At 42.9% G+C, this 19,206-nt stretch overlaps 1 protein-coding gene across 1 annotated transcript in view; it reads right to left on the reverse strand.

The window, feature by feature from the left end:
- The window catches only part of LOC138983580 (uncharacterized), a 20,176-nt gene extending 7,647 nt beyond the window's left edge, over positions 1–12,529 (reverse strand). Inside the window, exons 1-2 of the mRNA XM_070356855.1 lie at positions 12,384–12,529; positions 346–528 (exon numbers count right to left, since the gene is read on the reverse strand). Of these exons, the coding sequence (XP_070212956.1) occupies positions 346–528; positions 12,384–12,429 (229 nt within the window). The 5' untranslated portion in view covers positions 12,430–12,529. The remainder of the gene's footprint in view (positions 1–345; positions 529–12,383) is intronic.
- Positions 12,530–19,206: the final 6,677 nt, after the last annotated feature.

Raw genomic sequence — 19,206 nt, forward strand, 5'->3', positions numbered from 1 at the left:
AGAATGATGTCTAGACCTATAAACACCCCCACCCACCCACCCACCCTCCGCACGCACGCACGCACGCACGCACGAATGCAAGCACGCGCGCGCGGCGCGCGCCTAGTCACACACAGTGACATACTCACCCACATCACTCACGTCTGCCAGCACTGCTTCCCCCCAACCCCTCCCCCTACACACACACACACACACACACACAAATGCACACACACACTCAAACAAACACACACAACCTCAACCCCCCCCCCCCCCCTCCACTGCTGCAAACGCTACCCCCTTTCCGACCCACTCACCCGTACCCCTAACCAACGACACATAAACGTAAAGAGCAAACGTACTCACCAAGAATAGGTATGCCATAGGCTTCGGTGTATTTTTTGTAAAACGTGCTGTTCAACCCGTCTGGTCGCATCTCCTCGGGGCTACGCATGGAATCAGAAACTTGCCTCACGTAATGGCAGCTGTGCGTTTCTGTTGCCTTCCCTTTTCGATAACTCTGAGCACCGTTCACTCTCATGTCGTTTCCTTTCAGAGAGTAAAAACACAAATAACGAAGTTAAAAAACAAAGGATTACTGTACTCACCGATACAAAGACGATACAAGACGATAACGAATTTTCGCTTCTGGAAGCTTCATCAGGAAAAACAAGAACACAAAAGACAACAACAAGTCGCGTAAGGCGAAAATACAATATTTAGTCAAGTAGCTGTCGAACTCACAGAATGAAACTGAACGCAATGCCATTTTACTCGTAGCATCGTCAGGCCACCGCTCATTGCAAAGGCAGTGAAATTGACAAGAAGAGCGGGGTAGTAGTTGCGCTAAGAAGGATAGCACGCTTTTCTGTACCTCTCTTTGTTTTAACTTTCTGAGCGTGTTTTTAATCCAAACATATCATATCTATATGTTTTTGGAATCAGGAACCGACAAGGAATAAGATGAAAGTGTTTTTAAATTGATTTGGACAATTTAATTTTGATAATAATTTTTATATATTTAATTTTCAGAGCTTGTTTTTAATCCGAATATAACATATTTATATGTTTTTGGAATCAGCAAATGATGGAGAATAAGATGAACGTAAATTTGGATCGTTTTATAAATTTTTATTTTTTTTTACAATTTTCCGATTTTTAATGACCAAAGTCATTAATTAATTTTTAAGCCACCAAGCTGAAATGCAATACCGAACCCCGGGCTTCGTCGAAGATTACTTGACCAAAATTTCAACCAATTTGGTTGAAAAATGAGGGCGTGACAGTGCCGCCTCAACTTTCACGAAAAGCCGGATATGACGTCATCAAAGACATTTATCAAAAAAATGAAAAAAACGTTCGGGGATTTCATACCCAGGAACTCTCATGTCAAATTTCATAAAGATCGGTCCAGTAGTTTAGTCTGAATCGCTCTACACACACACACACACACACACACACACAGACACACAGACACACAGACACACGCACATACACCACGACCCTCGTTTCGATTCCCCCTCGATGTTAAAATATTTAGTCAAAACTTGACTAAATATAAAAAGCAGACGCAACACGGAACGAACAAGGTTTGAAAGAAAATGGAGATGAAACACGCAAAAAAGGGAAGGAACTCTAGGAACGGAAATGAATAAAACAGGAGAGAAGTGGTTGGATGATGTCAAGGGCACAGGCATACAGACTAAAAGTAATACACATTCCTAAGGGGGGGGGGGGGGGGGGGGTGTGAAAGGGGAAAAATAACGAAATCAACTCAAGTCGTTTCCTTTGAGAGAAAAACAACAAGTCGCGTAAGGCGAAAATACAATATTTAGTCAAGTAGCTGTCGAACTCACAGAATGAAACTGAACGCAGCAAGACCGTATACTCGTAGCATCGTCACTCCACCGCCCGTGGCAAAGGCAGTGCCCGTGGAATTGACAAGAAGAGCGGGGTATTCGTTGCGCTAAGAAGGATAGCACGCTTTTCTGTACCTCTCTTCGTTTTAACTTTCTGAGCGTGTTTTTAATCCAAACATATCATATCTATATATTTTTGGAATCAGGAACCGACAAGGAATACGATGAAAGTGTTTTTAAATTGATTTCGAAAAAAAAAATTTGATAATAATTTTTATATATTTAATTTTCAGAGCTTGTTTTTAATCCAAATATAACATATTGATATGTTTTTGGAATCAGCAAATGATGGAGAATAAGATAAACGTAAATTTGGATCGTTTTATAAATTTTTAATTTTTTTTACAATTTTCAGATTTTTAATGACCAAAGTCATTAATTAATTTTTAAGCCACCAAGCTGAAATGCAATACCGAACCCCGGGCTTCGTCGAAGAGTACTTGACCAAAATTTCAACCAATTTGGTTGAAAAATGAGGGCGTGACAGTGCCGCCTCAACTTTCACGAAAAGCCGGATATGACGTCATCAAAGACATTTATCAAAAAAATGAAAAAAACGTTCGGGGATTTCATACCCAGGAACTCTCATGTCAAATTTCATAAAGATCGGTCCAGTAGTTTAGTCTGAATCGCTCTACACACACACACACACAGACACACACACACACGCACACACGCACATACACCACGACCCTCGTTTCGATTCCCCCTCGATGTTAAAATATTTAGTCAAAACTTGACTAAATATAAAAAGAAAGAAATCAATGAGTCTATGAGTTCATAAATCATGAAATTGATAAATCATTCAATAGTTCAGCGAATTAAGTAAATAATTAATTGACAAATTAGCAAATCAATTATAATTGATGAATCAATTAATTGATTAATAAAAAACCACTGGTGATAGAAATATCGATCAATCAATTTACAAATAGAAATTTTATTCCTCAATGAATCATACAGAAACAGGAACAAGTCGCGTAAGGCGAAATTACTACATTTAGTCAAGCTGTGGAACTCACAGAATGAAACTGAACGCATTGCATTTTTTCACAATGACCGTAGTCCGCCGCTCGTGCAAAACGGAGTGAAACTGACGAGCCTGTATAGCGCGGTAGTGGTTTCGCTGTGCTGCATAGCACGCTTTTCTGTACCTCTCTTCGTTATAACTTTCTGAGCGTGTTTTTAATCCAAACATATCATATCTATATGTTTTTGGAATCAGGAACCGACAAGGAATAAGATGAAATTGTTTTTAAATCGATTTCGGAAATTTAATTTTGATCATAATTTTTATATTTTAAATTTTCAGAGCTTGTTTTTAATCCGAATATAACATATTTATATGTTTTTGGAATCAGAAAATGATGAAGAATAAGATGAACGTAATTTTGAAACGTTTTATAATACCAAAAAATTATTACAATTTTCAGATTTTTAAAGGTGGTCGTCTACAATTTTGCTTTTTTATATTTAGTCAAGTTTTGACTAAATATTTTAACATCGAGGGGGAATCGAAACGAGGGTCGTGGTGTATGTGCGTATGTGTGTGCGTGCGTGTGTGTGTGTGTGTGTGTGTGTGTAGAGCGATTCAGACTAAACTACTGGACCGATCTTTATGAAATTTGACATGAGAGTTCCTGGGTATGAAATCCCCGAACGTTTTTTTCATTTTTTTGATAAATGTCTTTGATGACGTCATATCCGGCTTTTCGTGAAAGTTGAGGCGGCACTGTCACGCCCTCATTTTTCAACCAAATTGGTTGAAATTTTGGTCAAGTAATCTTCGACGAAGCCCGGGGTTCGGTATTGCATTTCAGCTTGGTGGCTTAAAAATTAATTAATGACTTTGGTCATTAAAAATCGGAAAATTGTAAAAAAAAATAAAAATTTATAAAACGATCCAAATTTACGTTTATCTTATTTTCCATCATTTGCTGATTCCAAAAACATATAAATATGTTATATTCGGATTAAAAACAAGCTCTGAAAATTAAATATATAAAAATTATTATCAAAATTAAATTGTCCAAATCAATTTAAAAACACTTTCATCTTATTCCTTGTCGGTTCCTGATTCCAAAAACATATAGATATGATATGTTTGGATTAAAAACACGCTCAGAAAGTTAAAACAAAGAGAGGTACAGAAAAGCGTGCTATCCTTCTTAGCGCAACTACTACCCCGCTCTTCTTGTCAATTTCACTGCCTTTGCCATGAGCGGTGGACTGACGATGCTACGAGTATACGGTCTTGCTGAAAAATGGCAGCTACTTGACTAAATATTGTATTTTCGCCTTACGCGACTTGTTTCAATAATCTTATGGTTAGATTTCGCTAAAAGTTATGTCAGATGATGAATGAACCATGGGAAAAAAAGTTATAGAAAAAAAATATATGTAAAAAAAGATTTTATTTTTGGGTAGCGTGACTCACGCTTCCAATATTTTGTTTTCTGTTTGCTGAGAACATGTGCTTTGCCTAAAAAATACTGACCAATCAAATTCATGTCCCTATGCTTATAGCCACGCCCAAACAAGTGCAGCAACAGTTTGACACTGGAGCGCTGTCCACGCTTTTTTTTAAACGCACGAAATGCACGGGATTTGAGAGGAGTTTTGCGCTTGGCATTTTCCAAATAGGGATATCCTACTATGAGTACTACGCTGGAATACTACAATGAATTTTCAAACGGCTACACTGGCTTCGTCTTTCCTGATCGAAAGGGGGTGTATTGTTGATATTTGTAGATAATAGACTCTGCATTTTAATGGTCAAATGGCGATTTCGGTATAAAAATGTAGACAAGAACCTTTAATGACCAAAGTCATTAATTAATGTTTTAGCCACCAAGCTGAAATGCAATAGCAAAGTCCGGCCTTCGTCGAAGATTGCTTGGCCAAAATTTCAATCAATTTGATTGAAAAATGAGCGTGTGACAGTGCCGCCTCAACTTTTACAAAAAGCCGGATATGACGTCATCAAAGACATTTATCGAAAAAATGAGAAAGAAAATGTCAGGGAATATCATACCCAGGAACTCTCATGTAAAATTTCATAAAGATCGGTCGAGTAGTTTACTCTGAATCGCTCTACACACACACACACACAGACAGACACAAACACACACACACACACACACAGACACACATACACACACACAGACACACATACACACATACACCACAACCCTCGTCTCGATTCCCCCTCTATGTTAAAACAATTAGTCAAAACTTGACTAAATGTAAATAGAGACATTTTTATTTATCCATCCATCCATCCATCCATCTATCCAATCATCCACTCATCAAAAATTCCAACTTGTGTACACGCATCGACCATCTCTTTGTTTATAAACTTATCACGTTTCATCTGTTTGGAAGAGTGCTAATAATTGAGAACGGAACAATTTCTACAAAGTGTTCTTTAGTGATTGTTAGTGGCGAGCCTGCGAGTTGCTGTTGTTTAGTAAACAATTATATAAACTTCATATACATTCTAGCCACAAAAGATGATCAATTCTGGTTATAATTTTGATTAATCGGCTTTGATCTTCCAAATAATTCTCGTTTTGTTTTTGTTTATTCTCTGTCTCGATAAAAAACAAACAATTTGAATACAATTTCAAACGAATTACGTTTATCACATTATCACCAATAATTATGGTACTTCTTGTCACGCACAGATCATAAAAAACCCACTAAAAAACAACAATATCACCCAGCGTAACCTGGTACTAAACAGAAACGACAACATTGAACGTAGAAAACTAGAAAGTGAAAAGATAGATCATGCAGCCACTCTGAGTATAATTAGATTTGAATGTTAATAGAGGGAAATTAAAGAGAAAGGGGAGACAACGGTTCATACTGCCGTGTGCTGACAAAACCGAGTAAGTCCACTGACGCTACTTCCGAGAAAAACGACTTTTACTGTTTGATAAAATGTCTCAAAAGTGATGATTATCTAGATCAAACAACCGAGATAATAAGATAAATAGCATTAATTTACGTTTAAAACCCGATTTTCATAATAATCTGATGGATGGTTTTGGTTTTGTTGGGCATTTTGTGGACTTACTTGGTTTTACCACTTTTCCCCCCAATATCAGATCTAACAAAAAATGCGCAGATCTAAGCAAGCGGACTTACTTGGTTTTACCAGAATATTTGGAAGAAGAAGTGTTGTCAAGAGAAATGACAAAACAGTGACGAATCTGCACAAGATGGAAAGAGAGAGAGAGAGAGAGAGGGGGAGAGACTAGACAGGGAGTGAGAGAGAGTAAGAGAGAAGAGAGAGATGAGAGAAAGCAGGGGTGGGGGGGGGGGGGGGGGCGGGAGGGAGGGATGGAGAGAGAGAGAGAGAGAAATAAAGGGAGGGAGGGAGATAGAGAGATGGAAAGAGGGGTGGAGAGAGGGAGAAACAGAGGGAAGGTGAGAGGGAGGGGGGGGGGGGGGAGAGCTATGGAGGGAGAGATAAATGGGAAGGAAGAGAGAGATATAGGAATGGACTGAGGGAGAGAGAGGGAGGGGGGAGGATAGATTGAGGGATTGAGTGAGAGAGAAGGGGGAAGGGAGGGAGAGAGAGGAAGGAAAGGAGAGAGGGAGAGGGGAAGGAAGAGAGAGAAAGAGAGGGAGGGAGAGACTTAGTGGGATTGAGGGAGGCAGGAAAGAAGAGGGAGGGAGGGAGAGAGGGAGGGAGGGGGGGGGAAGAAATAGTGGGATGGAGGGAGAGAGAGAGGAGGGAGTGAGAGAAGGGGAGGGAGGAAGATAGGGAGGGAGGAAGAAGAGGGAGGGGAGGAAGTGTGGGAGGGATGGAGGTAGGGAGAGAGGGGAGGGAGGGAGGGAGGGAGGGAGGGAGGGAAAGAGATAGTTGGATGGTGGGAGAGAGAGAGGAGGGAGGGAGTGAGAGAGGGGTAGGGAGATAAGGAGGGAGAGTAGGAGGGAGAGAGAGGGGGAGGGAGGGAGAGAAAGAGAGTGTGATGGAGGGACAGAGGGAAGGAGGGAGGTAGAGAAAAGTCGATTGTTGGCGGTAGGGATAGAGGGATGAGGGGAGAGGGAGGAGGAGAGAGCGAAAGGGGGAAATTGAGAGAGGGAGGAAGAGGGAGAGAGATAGCGAGAGAGGTAGAGAGGGATAGAAAGAGAGATGGAGGGAGGGAGGGAGGGAGGGAGAGAGGGAGACAAGGATCGTCAGGAGAATCATATAGAGAAGAAACATGTTTGAAATAAAAGTCATTATGTCTCGCCTTATCGAATGACGTCATTTGTGTGTTCTAAACTTTAAATGACGTCATTTGTGAGTTCTAAACTTAAAATGACGTCTTTGGACTTACTTGGTTTTGTCAAAACATTCATGCACACTTAAAAAGTTGTTTTTGGTTGTGGACTTACCTGTTCATATCTGCTTATCTAAGCACTCTAAAAAGTAGAAATTAACACAAAAGATGCGCATTGATTTCTTCTTTTTGATGAACAAAAAATATCATTTTTGAAAAAAAATGGACTTACTCGGTTTTGTCAGCAAACGGCAGCATAGTCTTCTGACGTATGTATTGAGTGTGTCTACTAACGGCCAGCGCTCCTCCATATTTTTTAGCATCTTTTTGTGTGTGCATCAGCCGTCTTTGTCATGCACGTTATGATCAGTTCTTTTTTAGGAAAACTCACGCACCTCCTCATCTTCTTTCTTTCTTTCACGACAATTTGTAATGCAGTGGGTGATCCTGCATTGAAGCGCAAGATCAATCAATCAATCAATATGAGGCTTATATCGCACGTATTCCGTGGGTACAGTTCTAAGCGCAGGGATGTTTTAAATTTATTTATGCAATTTATATCGCGCACATATTCAAGGCGCAGGGATTTATTTATGCCGTGTGAGATGGAATTTTTTTACACAATACATCACGCATTCACATCGACCAGCAGATCGCAGCCATTTCGGCGCATATCCTACTTTTCACGGCCTATTATTCCAAGTCACACGGGTATTTTGGTGGACATTTTTATCTATGCCTATACAATTTTGCCAGGAAAGACCCTTTTGTCAATCGTGGGATCTTTAACGTGCACACCCCAATGTAGTGTACACGAAGGGACCTCGGTTTTTCGTCTCACCCGAAAGACTAGCACTTGAACCCACCACCTAGGTTAGGAAAGGGGGGAGAAAATTGCTAACGCCCTGACCCAGGGTCGAACTCGCAACCTCTCGCTTCCGAGCGCAAGTGCGTTACCACTCGGCCACCCAGTTACCGCAACCTCCAACTTGTCCCCCAATCTCATTAACTTTACCGTGCTTGTCGGCATGTCTGTTACAGGTGATTAGTACCACGCTGTTTTTTTTTTTTTTTAACTATATGGCCTGAATGTTCGCATTTTCATGGCGTGAATATTGCATTTACTCTTTCGTTTGTGTATCACGGTAAACAGTTGCTGGTTCAGGCCTCGTTCACACGCACGCACGCACGCACACCCGCACGCACGGACACACGCACGCACGCACGCACGCACGCACGCACGCATGCACGCACGCACGCACACTCACTCACTCACTCACTCACGCACGCACACACACACACACACACACACACGCGCACACCACCGTGACCTGCTCCCATATTTCGCAACACTGCATGTCGCAACATTTACATTTGCAGCCATCCCCTTTTATCTGTACATCTCGCAATTCACAGTGTGATGTGGACATCACTACAACGAATTGGTATCAAAACTGATCACAGATATCTGTCACGGTATCACACAGGCGTGCATAAACATTGAAAGAGAAAGAAAAACAAGTCGCGTAAGGCGAAATTACTACATTTAGTCAAGCTGTGGAACTCACAGAATGAAATTGAACGTAGTCCGCCGCTAGTGCAAAAGGCAGTGAAAGTGACGAGCCTGTTTGGCGCGGTAGCGGTTGCGCTGTGCTTCATAGCACGCTTTACTGTACCTCTCTTCGTTTTAACTTTCTGAGCGTGTTTTTAATCCAAACATATCATATTTATATGTTTTTGGAATCAGGAACCAACAAGGAATAAGATGAAAGTGTTTTTAAATTGATTTCGAAAATTTAAGTTTGATCATAATTTTTAATATTTTTAATTTTCAGAGCTTGTTTTTAATCCGAATATAACATATTTATATGTTTTTGGAATCAGAACATAATGAAGAATAAGATGAACGTAAATTTGGAACGTTTTACAATTTTTATTTTTATTACAATTTTCAGATTTTTAATGACCAAAGTCATTAATTAATTTTTAAGCCACCAAGCTGAAATGCAATACCGAAGTCCGGCCTTTGTCGAAGATTGCTTGGCCAAAATTTCAATCAATTTGATTGAAAAATGAGGGTGTGACAGTGCCGCCTCAACTTTTACAAAAAGCCGGATATGACGTCATCAAAGACATTTATCGAAAAAATGAAAAAAATTCCGGGGATATCATACCCAGGAACTCCCATGTCAAATTTCATAAAGATCGGTCGAGTAGTTTACTTTGAATCGCTCTACACACACAAACACACACACACACACACACACACACACACACACACACACACACACACACACACACACACACACACACACACACACACACACACACACAGACACACATACACCACGACCCTCGTCTCGATTCCCCCTCTATGTTAAAACATGTAGTCAAAACTTGACTAAATGTAAAAACACACAACACAATGCTCTAACATTTATTTTCAGAGGACAATTAAAACTCAACATGCACACGGAAGCCTCACAGTAGGGACTATCCTCCAATCGCCCACTGCATGCATTCGCTACTCTTTTAACAGTTTGAGTTCCGGATTCGGCCCATTCTATTCAAACTTTGCCTCTTTTTGAAGCCATATTTTTGCCAGCAAGTGTCAGCCAGTCAAAGTGCCCGTTTGTTCCATAACCTGGTAGAGCTTTCCATCAGCAATTTTTAGAGAACTGGCGGTGGACCAATTAATCGCGCGGCACAAGTTATCCCCCTATCCTTTACACCCTGAGCCTACCGGAGTCTCTCATTTGTACAATACTGGTGTACAATGATTTGTATTTATATACGTACAGAAATATCTATATACCAAATACTTATTTAGAATAGTTAAGAGAACAATACATTGATTGATAAGTTCAATAACATTTCCATGATATAGCATTGTACATAATCATTGTCAATTAACTATTTTGGTAACAGTCTATCAGAAGCTATGCTTTGTCAACTATTTTCTGGAAGCTAGCTCGTAATTGTGTATACCAACGCCTACTTGGACGTAAACCAAAAAGGAGAGTAGTAGAGAACTTCATCCACGTCTAACTGAGCAGCACGCTATTATTAGGTATTTAACGTCATCCAAAAGACGTTTTCCGAAAATAACTCTTTTAGGATATTGCGCCCCGATTACAATTACACGTGGTAGGCCAGTTAAAACCAAGATCGCAGCGAATAATTGTCTCCGATGTGTATGCTGTGCAGTGTCCTGTCGATATCACCCCATTTCTTTCGAAAATATACACATCGGAGTTTACGATTTGTTGCGGCAATGATCGCTTGCCCCAAAGTGATAGCCAACAACGTGTTTTGCCTGAGTTCACGTAAGTTTCGCTTGAAGTCACGGGAGCTTGTGAAACACGCGTGCTTAGCGATCACTGCAGGCCATCGCCAGTGAATCGTGGCTCCGATGTGCTGAAAAAGGCATCATATCGAACGGACACTTCATATCATAGCCTACGCAAACAGAAAACACTTTCTAAAGCTTAATTCTGAAATATCTCCAGTTTAATGTGCGCCCTAGATGGTTTATTTCTGAAAGTTTATTTGAGGTTTTTGTTCTATAATTTGCTTGTGTGAGGTAGAGTGGAATGCGTGTGGTTGGTTTATTTTGGGGGTTTATTGGCACAGCGTGCTCTATGCTTTTTGTTCATTTTCATTTTCCGTGCTCCGATATTTGGATGCTTAGTAGGTCGGGAACAGTGTAGTTTTGTTTATTGGTGTGTGGTTCCGCGGTACGGACTTTTTTTGTGCAAATAGCTTTTTGGTCTTATGTTATTTTATTTTTTTCCAGTTTTTCACCGCATGACGCAGGAGACGCAAGTATCAAGTCAATTAAAATGGTGACACTATCTGCGCACAGTTTAATTTGTTGTTGAGTTTTCGAACAAACGTGGAGGCAGAACAGTGTGACTGGTCTGTTTAGAACTGGTTGTCGTTTGCGGTAGGTCCCGCTGAGGCAAATACACTCGATGTGATTGATAACAGCCAGATTAAGATATCGGCCTGCTCGCTCGTCCATGGTGGTTTAGTTAGGCCTAAAAAAAAATAGGTGTAGTTACGGTAACCCGACCTACCCTATTTTTAGGGGCCGATCCTATAACTTTTTATTACATTTGTCAAAAAAAAAAAAAAAAAAAAAAAAAAAACGAGTGCAAAAAACGCAATGAAAGCGAAAGCGCCCGTGTCGCACACTTATTTCCCTGTCAAGTAGGTTTAATTTGTACACATTAGAAAAAAAAAGTTTAAAAAAAAAAGTGATTGCCTACCTACCTACCCTATTTTTTTTGGCTATGTTACCGTAACCACACCTATTTTTTTTTTTTGGCCTTATAGGGCCCAACTTTTCCTGCATTATCATTCCTGAAGTCATCGTCCTCAAGTGTAAAGTCCTAGGCAAGAGTAGCTTTCCTAGAAAGGTCGATGACGTTACGCGGGACTCCATCCATACACTTTCTGACATTGCTGTGGCCTTAAACAACCAATAAGGCGGATTTTCGGGTGCAAACTAAGTCTCCTTACACACAGAATGATTTTTCAACTAGTGACGTTTCTATCTTTATTTTGGGGGAATTTTTGAAATCCGTACTAAGAAACTATCCGAATAACGATATCGTTGTTTAGGAAGATGTATAGACAGCAGCTCACAGACAAACCGCCCTGCCTCAAAAATACACTTCAAACCATGAACCGCCTCAATGATTTAGTTGTTGCCATGCCGTGCCATTTCTGATTGTTTTAGCGATTGTCAAAAAGTGATGACCAAAAACGTGTATTTTGCTATAGTGAGCCCTTTGGTGAAACTGAGCTGTGTTGACGACACGTGAAGATCGTGAATCTGTTCTCAGAGGAAGCCATCATTATAGCCACGCTTTGGATGGATGCCGTTGACACAGCTAATTGAATAAAGTTAATCAAAGTTAATAAATGCATTGTTTAAAGAAAAAGGTTGCTTAATTTTGGAGCTTGAGGTTTATGTTACTAAGCAAAAATGTCCGACTTACTTGATCTATTTTTTCTGCAAGCAGTTTTGATAAAACAAAATTATATAAATTAAGAAAACAAGGGTTAAGAAAGGAAGTGAAGGGAGAGGACGATACAAAGAGCCCAAGACTAGAACAAACCTACACAAACAAAAACAAAAACAGGCACACAAACAGACAATCAGACAACAACAACAAAAGTCATTTCTTAACTACAGACTTACCCAGGCATCCCAACAGAACCAGCAGCAAGCTCAGAAACCACAACATATTTGCTAATTGCCGTTCCTCTCCAGTGAACAACTTTCACGAAACCTGGATCTACAGCACAGTCGATGCTCAGTCGATGTCGAAACGAAACTCGCTCCCGTTTAGCCTATATATACGAGACATACGAGGGTTCGGGGCAAAGTGTTAACAACAGCACCGTCAAGTCTGCCTCTTGCTGACCCTTTACCCTCGTAATCATGCACATCACGAAACGGTTGAGTGGCCATCAAGTAATATTCTCCTCCTACGGTGACATTTTCTCTACCCATGCTGTATCTGTTTTCGATCTACAATATCTGTGTGTGTTCTATATGTAATAATAAAAACGGCCTTTCTCTCGTTGAAGAGGCAAGGAGAATACAGGTGAGACTGCACCTGTAATTTTCATATCCTCCGGAAAGTCTCCATTGTGTTCGTGTAACGTAACATGAAACCGTGTTTCGCCATATTAAAACCCTTCAAAACATTATAGTGTTTGGTTATATTACATGGCTAATGAGTCCACCGCTACCCATTTTCCCCATCGTAAAGATTGTTTCCAGGGCAAGAGCACTTATATGTCCATTGTCTGCGGAAAACACTCGAGCGTATGTTCCAGTGGGTTATTATTTGTCCATTTTCTGCAATAAAGCGAAGTGTTAGTGAGTGCGTCGGAGCTTGGTGGGGAGAGCGTTTGTAGTGTTCTAATATCCTGTAGAAAATGTCAAGTTTGACAGGCGAAATTCATCAACAGGAAAAAAATCTATGGTGTCACGCACACTCTTTTTTCTCCGCACCGCTGCACACCAGCTACCACCCAGCCCCCAACCCCCATCCCAGGCCTACTCCTCCCCGCATCTATGGTCCATGTAAGCAAGCCCCCGGAAGTGCTTTTTGGCTCACGTAAGTGTAGCCTATGCGATCGTAACTTTGTCTGTCTGTGCGTGCGTATGTGCGTGCGTGCGTGTGTATGTCTGTGGTAGAAACTTTAACATTTCGTCATTTGAAGACGTCACATTATGGCGTAAGAGGGTTAGACGTCACGCGAAGGAATGTCTCGGTCATTGTTATTTTGAGCGGGCCGAGACTAGTTGGCAGTCGTGTATAAGTAGGCTACATGCAGACAGACAGATCTAGATCTAGTGTCTCGTTTTCTTGCACAGTGTCACCTATGCTTACTGTGTGTGTGTGTGTGTGTGTGTGTGTGTGTGTGTGTGTGTGTGTGTGTGTGTGTGTGTGTGACGGAGTGATTGAGTTTGTGTTACTGTTTGTCGATTTCTTACGTGAGCCTTGAAGGCTTCGCCTCTTGTTATTTTCGTGTTAAACATACATGTATTTACACATGACAGTGTCTGTCTGTGCCACAAAATACATCTCCCACGTTACATCAAGTTAGATTTAAAAATAATCTGTAGTCTTTCCTTCCGCAACACTTTTATGGAATAAACATTCCTGACAATAGACAACCAAACTTCTTCTTCTTCTTCTTCTGCGTTCGTGGGCTGAAACTCCCACGTACACTCGTGTTTTTGCACGAGTGGAATTTTACGTGTATGACCGTTTTTTACCCCGCCATTTTAGGCAGCCATACGCCGTTTTCAGAGGAAAGACAACCAAACAAATCCTATTGGAAGTTTTGAAATAGTTTTGATGTTTGATGACACTGTGCAACCCCCCCCACACACACACACACTTGTTTCTCACACCTTTTTACCATTTACATGATCAAACCACAGAAAATTTATATTTACTACAAGTGAAGATTTGCGATAAGCATTTTGAAAGGGAATTTCTTACGAAGACTTAATTTTGACAAAGGACGCTTCCTGCAGACGCGGTTTTTATGTCGAAAAAAAATCGCGAAACATGTTTTTTTTTTCCCCGTTTATCTATTGTATTAAGATGTAAAATCCGCCACTATTGAAACTTAGCCAGATTATAATAATGAAGTGTACGGTGTACAGACTACGGTAACAGCGACTGGCGCTAGTTATAAAACCCTGCTAGGATCCATACAAACATCTCAGACAAGTTGAACATGATTGAAACGAAATCGTCGAAATTTTGATAACAATCAATGAAAATGGAGCATCAGTTTTTCTTTATTGTAAAATTTATTTATTTATTTTATTATAATTTTGTAATTCATTTTAGGCTAGGGGAGGGGGGGGGGGGTCCGGAAACCCCGGAACCCCTCCTGGATCCGCCCCTGACTTGCCACGGTAATGGATCGATCTGTGTTTGTTAGAAGCAGGCTGGTAACTACTTTGTAATGATCCTTGGGAAATAAAGCTTTTGCATTCACTGTCCTTACTTGAGTGGATGGATGGATACATGTCTCTCGTTTTCCTGTTTCTGCATGTTTCATTGAGGAATAACAATTATATATGTAAAATTATTGATCGATATTTCTATCACCAATTGATTCATCCATTATTGACTTGCTAATTGGTCAATTTTATTTATCATTTCATTAATTCATTGAAATATTGAATGATTTATTTGAGTATAAGTAGTTGCTGCTTTCTTTGGCATCCCATAACCAAGGCAAGGCAAGGCAAAGGATGTATTCAAGAAACCCCATGGGGTACATAAAAAAAAAAGAAAAAAAAAGAAAAAGAAATGCAAACTGTTTCAACATAATACATTAACTGATTCATTCCGATGAAGAAAAAAGTAAGGGTTTTATAGTTCAAAAGTAGAAATTCAAAGGGGGGAGGGGGGAGGGGGGGAGGCTATGTTTGTCACGCGGTCTCTATACGTCTAGCTTTTCGGGCCGCCGTGGCTTCAATGCTTTTTCCTCCAGTTTCTCTTGACAGGAGCCTCTTAATATTGCTGCTTGTCTCCAAAGCCGTTCATTTTTTACTTGACAACAATGGCAATATCTGTCTGTTTGCCGGTTTCTTCGTCGATCATTTGTGTGGGTGTCTCATCTCGTTTGATAACAAGTCCCTTGTTTTTTCCGGCCTTCCATCGCGGTTGAGTCCCGCATCTTAATTTGATTGTTATTTGTGCAGATAGTAGATCTCCATAGTTTTATGATGGAATCCGTAAATATATGCAGGCATTCTTGTATTATTACATTGATGCAGTAATCTGGGACAGGCTGATCTTTCTTAACCCAGTGTGGGATTTTCAGTGGGGCGACCACCCCCAACCCAGCGCGTCCCCGGGTGGCGGATAGGGGAACGGTCTTCAGATATGGAGATCAGCCGCTTGCGGCCGCGGACCAAACTGGCTCCGGGTGGGATCCCGGCAAATCCTCCCCCCTGTGCTCTCAGGGTAGGACGTACGGGCCATGAGCTAAGGGTGAGGTAACCCCGACAGAAAACCCCGAATGCTGAAGACGGAGGACCCGGGCCGCACGGCGCATTCTAACAAACCACGGGTACACGCACTTACGCAAATGATGACACAATCAACCAGCACAGATGGAAATGGCGCTCGCCCATTGAGGACCCCCCAGGGTGGAGCAGCGTCGGGTCCCATGCCTCAAAGGGACCCAGCCCCAACTACTGGAGGTCCCTCCCGTCCGTCTCGTCACGCCAGGGGACGCGGGAGGAAAGCGACTGGCACCACCACAACCAGGAAGAAACCCAGTCAGCAGCGACCTTTTCAGGTCATGCACTGGAACGCAGAAAGTATCCTGAACAAGAAGACAGAGTTGGAGCATATCCTGCATGAGAAGAACATCAACATCTGCTGTATTCAGGAGACGCACCTGACACCCCAAAAGTCCTTCAAAGTGAGAGGCTACCAATGCCTTAGGTCCGACAGAACAGACCGAAGCAAAGGAGGAATCCTGACCCTCATCAGGAACAACATCAATGCCTGTTTGATAGAAACGCACATGGAGGACTCCGAATATCAGGTGATTCGAATCCAGACGAAGACATCAGAATTCCATCTTGTCAACTTCTACTGCCCCAATGATAGACACCTCGCCCTTGACACGATCCCCGCAAAGGCCTCCAACTTCATCGTGGTGGGTGACTTCAACAGTCATTCACAGAGTTGGGGATATGACCACCTGGATCGGAGAGGAGAAGAGGTGGAGAACTGGCAGGACGACAAAGGTCTCATCCTTTTGAACAGTCCCTTTGACTGCCCTACATTCTACTCCAGAAGATGGCACACTACATCAACTCCTGACCTAGCCTTCTGCACGGAAGACATGCACCAGCTAACCAGCAGAGAGGTCGGAGAACAGCTAGGTGGAAGTGACCATCGGCCAGTCTTTTTGACCCTGGGCATGGAGTCCTGCACTGAAGCTTCCTTACCACGGTGGAACTACAAAAGAGCGAACTGGTTCCTCTTTAGACACCGCACCAGCGAACTCACCAAAGACATCAGAGTCGAGGGTCGAGACATCAACATGGTGGCGAAGGACTTCAACATGAGCATCCTCAGAACAGCGCGTGAGTCCATTCCCAGGGGTGCCAGGAGAGACTATAAGCCCTACTGGAACAATGAATTGCAGGAACTGGATGATGATCTGGCAGACGCCAGAAGGGAAGCAGAAGTCAACCCGTCACAAAACAACAACATCCGCCTCCAGGAAGCCAAAGCCAAATTTCTCAAAAAGAAGCTACAGGCAAGACGGAGAAGCTGGCAAGAGAAAACAAGCTCTCTGAACTTTGAGAAGGATGGCAGAAAGCTCTGGAGGCTCACCAAGCAGTTGAATGATGAGAACACCAGCAGAGGAAAGATCACATTAGAAGAGAACGGGAAGGTGCTAACTGGAAAGCATGCTGCCAACCAATTTGCTGAAAGCTATGCAGCTGAGAGCAACCTCCATGTTAGCCCCGAGAAACAGAGAGAAGCAAGAAGAGAGAAAAGAGAGAGACCTGCCAGACAGTCGACAGTGGACGCCATGAGTCAACCACTCACACTCCACGAGCTGCACTCAGCTCTGAAAAAGTCAAAGGCGAAGAAGTCCCCTGGCCCAGACAGCATCACCAACGAGATGCTAACCCACCTTGGTAGTGCAGCAGAGAACAAGCTACTCGAGGTCTTCAACAGCAGCTGGCAAGAAGGATCGCTACCACAACTCTGGCGAGAAGCGATCATGATCCCCATCTTAAAAAAAGGGAAGGATCCAAAGAAGGCCACCAGCTATCGCCCAATCAGCCTCACCAGCTGTGTTGTGAAGACCCTGGAGAGAATTGTGAACGAGCGCCTCAGGTGGTACCTGGAATCCAGGAACCTCCTCGCCCCTGAACAAGCTGGATTCCGACAGTTCCGCAGCACTGAAGATCAGGTCACTTACCTGGCGCAAGAAGTTGAAGATGCCTTTCAGGAACAGAAGCTGGTCTTCGTCACCTGGATAGATCTTCAGAAGGCCTTTGACAAGGTCTGGAAAGATGGACTCCTTGTAAAACTGCTGAGGAAAGGCGTGTCCAGCAACATGTACCAGTGGATTCGCTCTTACCTCTATAACCGCAGGGCAAGAGTTAACGTCGACCAGACCAAAAGCAAGAAGTTCCTCCTTCGTCATGGCGTCCCTCAGGGCGGAGTCCTCTCCCCCACACTCTTCCTTCTCTTCATCGACGATCTGGTGTCTGAGATGCCCAAGGGGATCAAAGCTGCTCTCTACGCAGACGACCTTGTGATCTGGTGCAAGGAGGAGCACGCAAGTACTGCCACCTACAGAATGCAGCAAGCGGCAGATAGGCTGAACGCATGGGCAGAAGATTGGTGCGTCTCCATCAACAAGGAGAAATCCTCCACCACCCTATTCACACTGTCGCCAAAGCAGAAAGCCGGAACCATTAGGCTTGGTGGAACTCCTCTGAGAGAGGATGAAGAAGCAACGTACCTTGGTGTCACCTTTGATAGACGGCAGACCTGGAAACCACACATTGCACAGGCAGAGACGAAGGCCCGGCGCAAGCTAGCCATACTCAGGAAGCTGGCAGGTACCACCTGGGGAGCGAACGAGAAGATACTGAAGACAGTATACCAGGGAACAATCAGACCCCACCTCGAGTACGGCTCCACAGCGTGGTCAACCTCAGCCAAGACAAACCTGCAGACCCTTGACCGTGTGCAAAACCAGGCCCTCCGACTCATCACTGGTGCAATGAAATCCACGCCCATCAAGGAAATGGAGAAGCTTACCACCATCCAACCCCTCTGTCAGAGAAGAGAAGCCAAGACTATGGTACAGGCCGAGAAGCTCAAGTGCCTACCCGACCACCCCATGAAGCACAGACTGAGCAACCTCACCAAGAACCGGCTCAAACGGAGCAGTTTTGTACACGAGAGCAAGAGACTTTCTCGACAGTACAGGGAAGTCCTCCCACAGAACACTCTACCTCTGACTCAAGAAGAAGAGGAAACCCCCAAGGCAACAGAGAAACCAGGCATCCAGATCTGCACCAGTGTTCCACATGTTACCTCAGGAGAAGATCAGAATGACACAGCTCGACAGGCACTCACCTTAGCCCTGATCGACGAACAGTACCCAAAAGAGGCGTGGATCCATGTATACACCGATGGATCAGCAACTAACGCCGTGCTCAATGGAGGTGCAGGCATTCTCATCCAGTTCCCTGGGGGACATACAGCTACATCCAGCGTTGCCACTGGCAAACACTGCACAAACTATAAAGCAGAAGCAGAAGCTCTCATGCAGGCCGCCTCCTTGGTTCAGGACTCCGCAGACCCTTGCTACCAAGTTGTCTTCCTCTCGGACGCCCTTTCAGTCCTTCAGGCCCTAGAGAACGACAAACTCCCACAGCTGGCCAAAGCATTACAGATGGTCAGACAAACCAGAAGAGTTGTCCTCCAGTGGAA

This window comes from Littorina saxatilis, linkage group LG13 (genome assembly GCF_037325665.1).
Source record: "Littorina saxatilis isolate snail1 linkage group LG13, US_GU_Lsax_2.0, whole genome shotgun sequence".
Lineage (NCBI taxonomy): Eukaryota > Metazoa > Mollusca > Gastropoda > Littorinimorpha > Littorinidae > Littorina > Littorina saxatilis.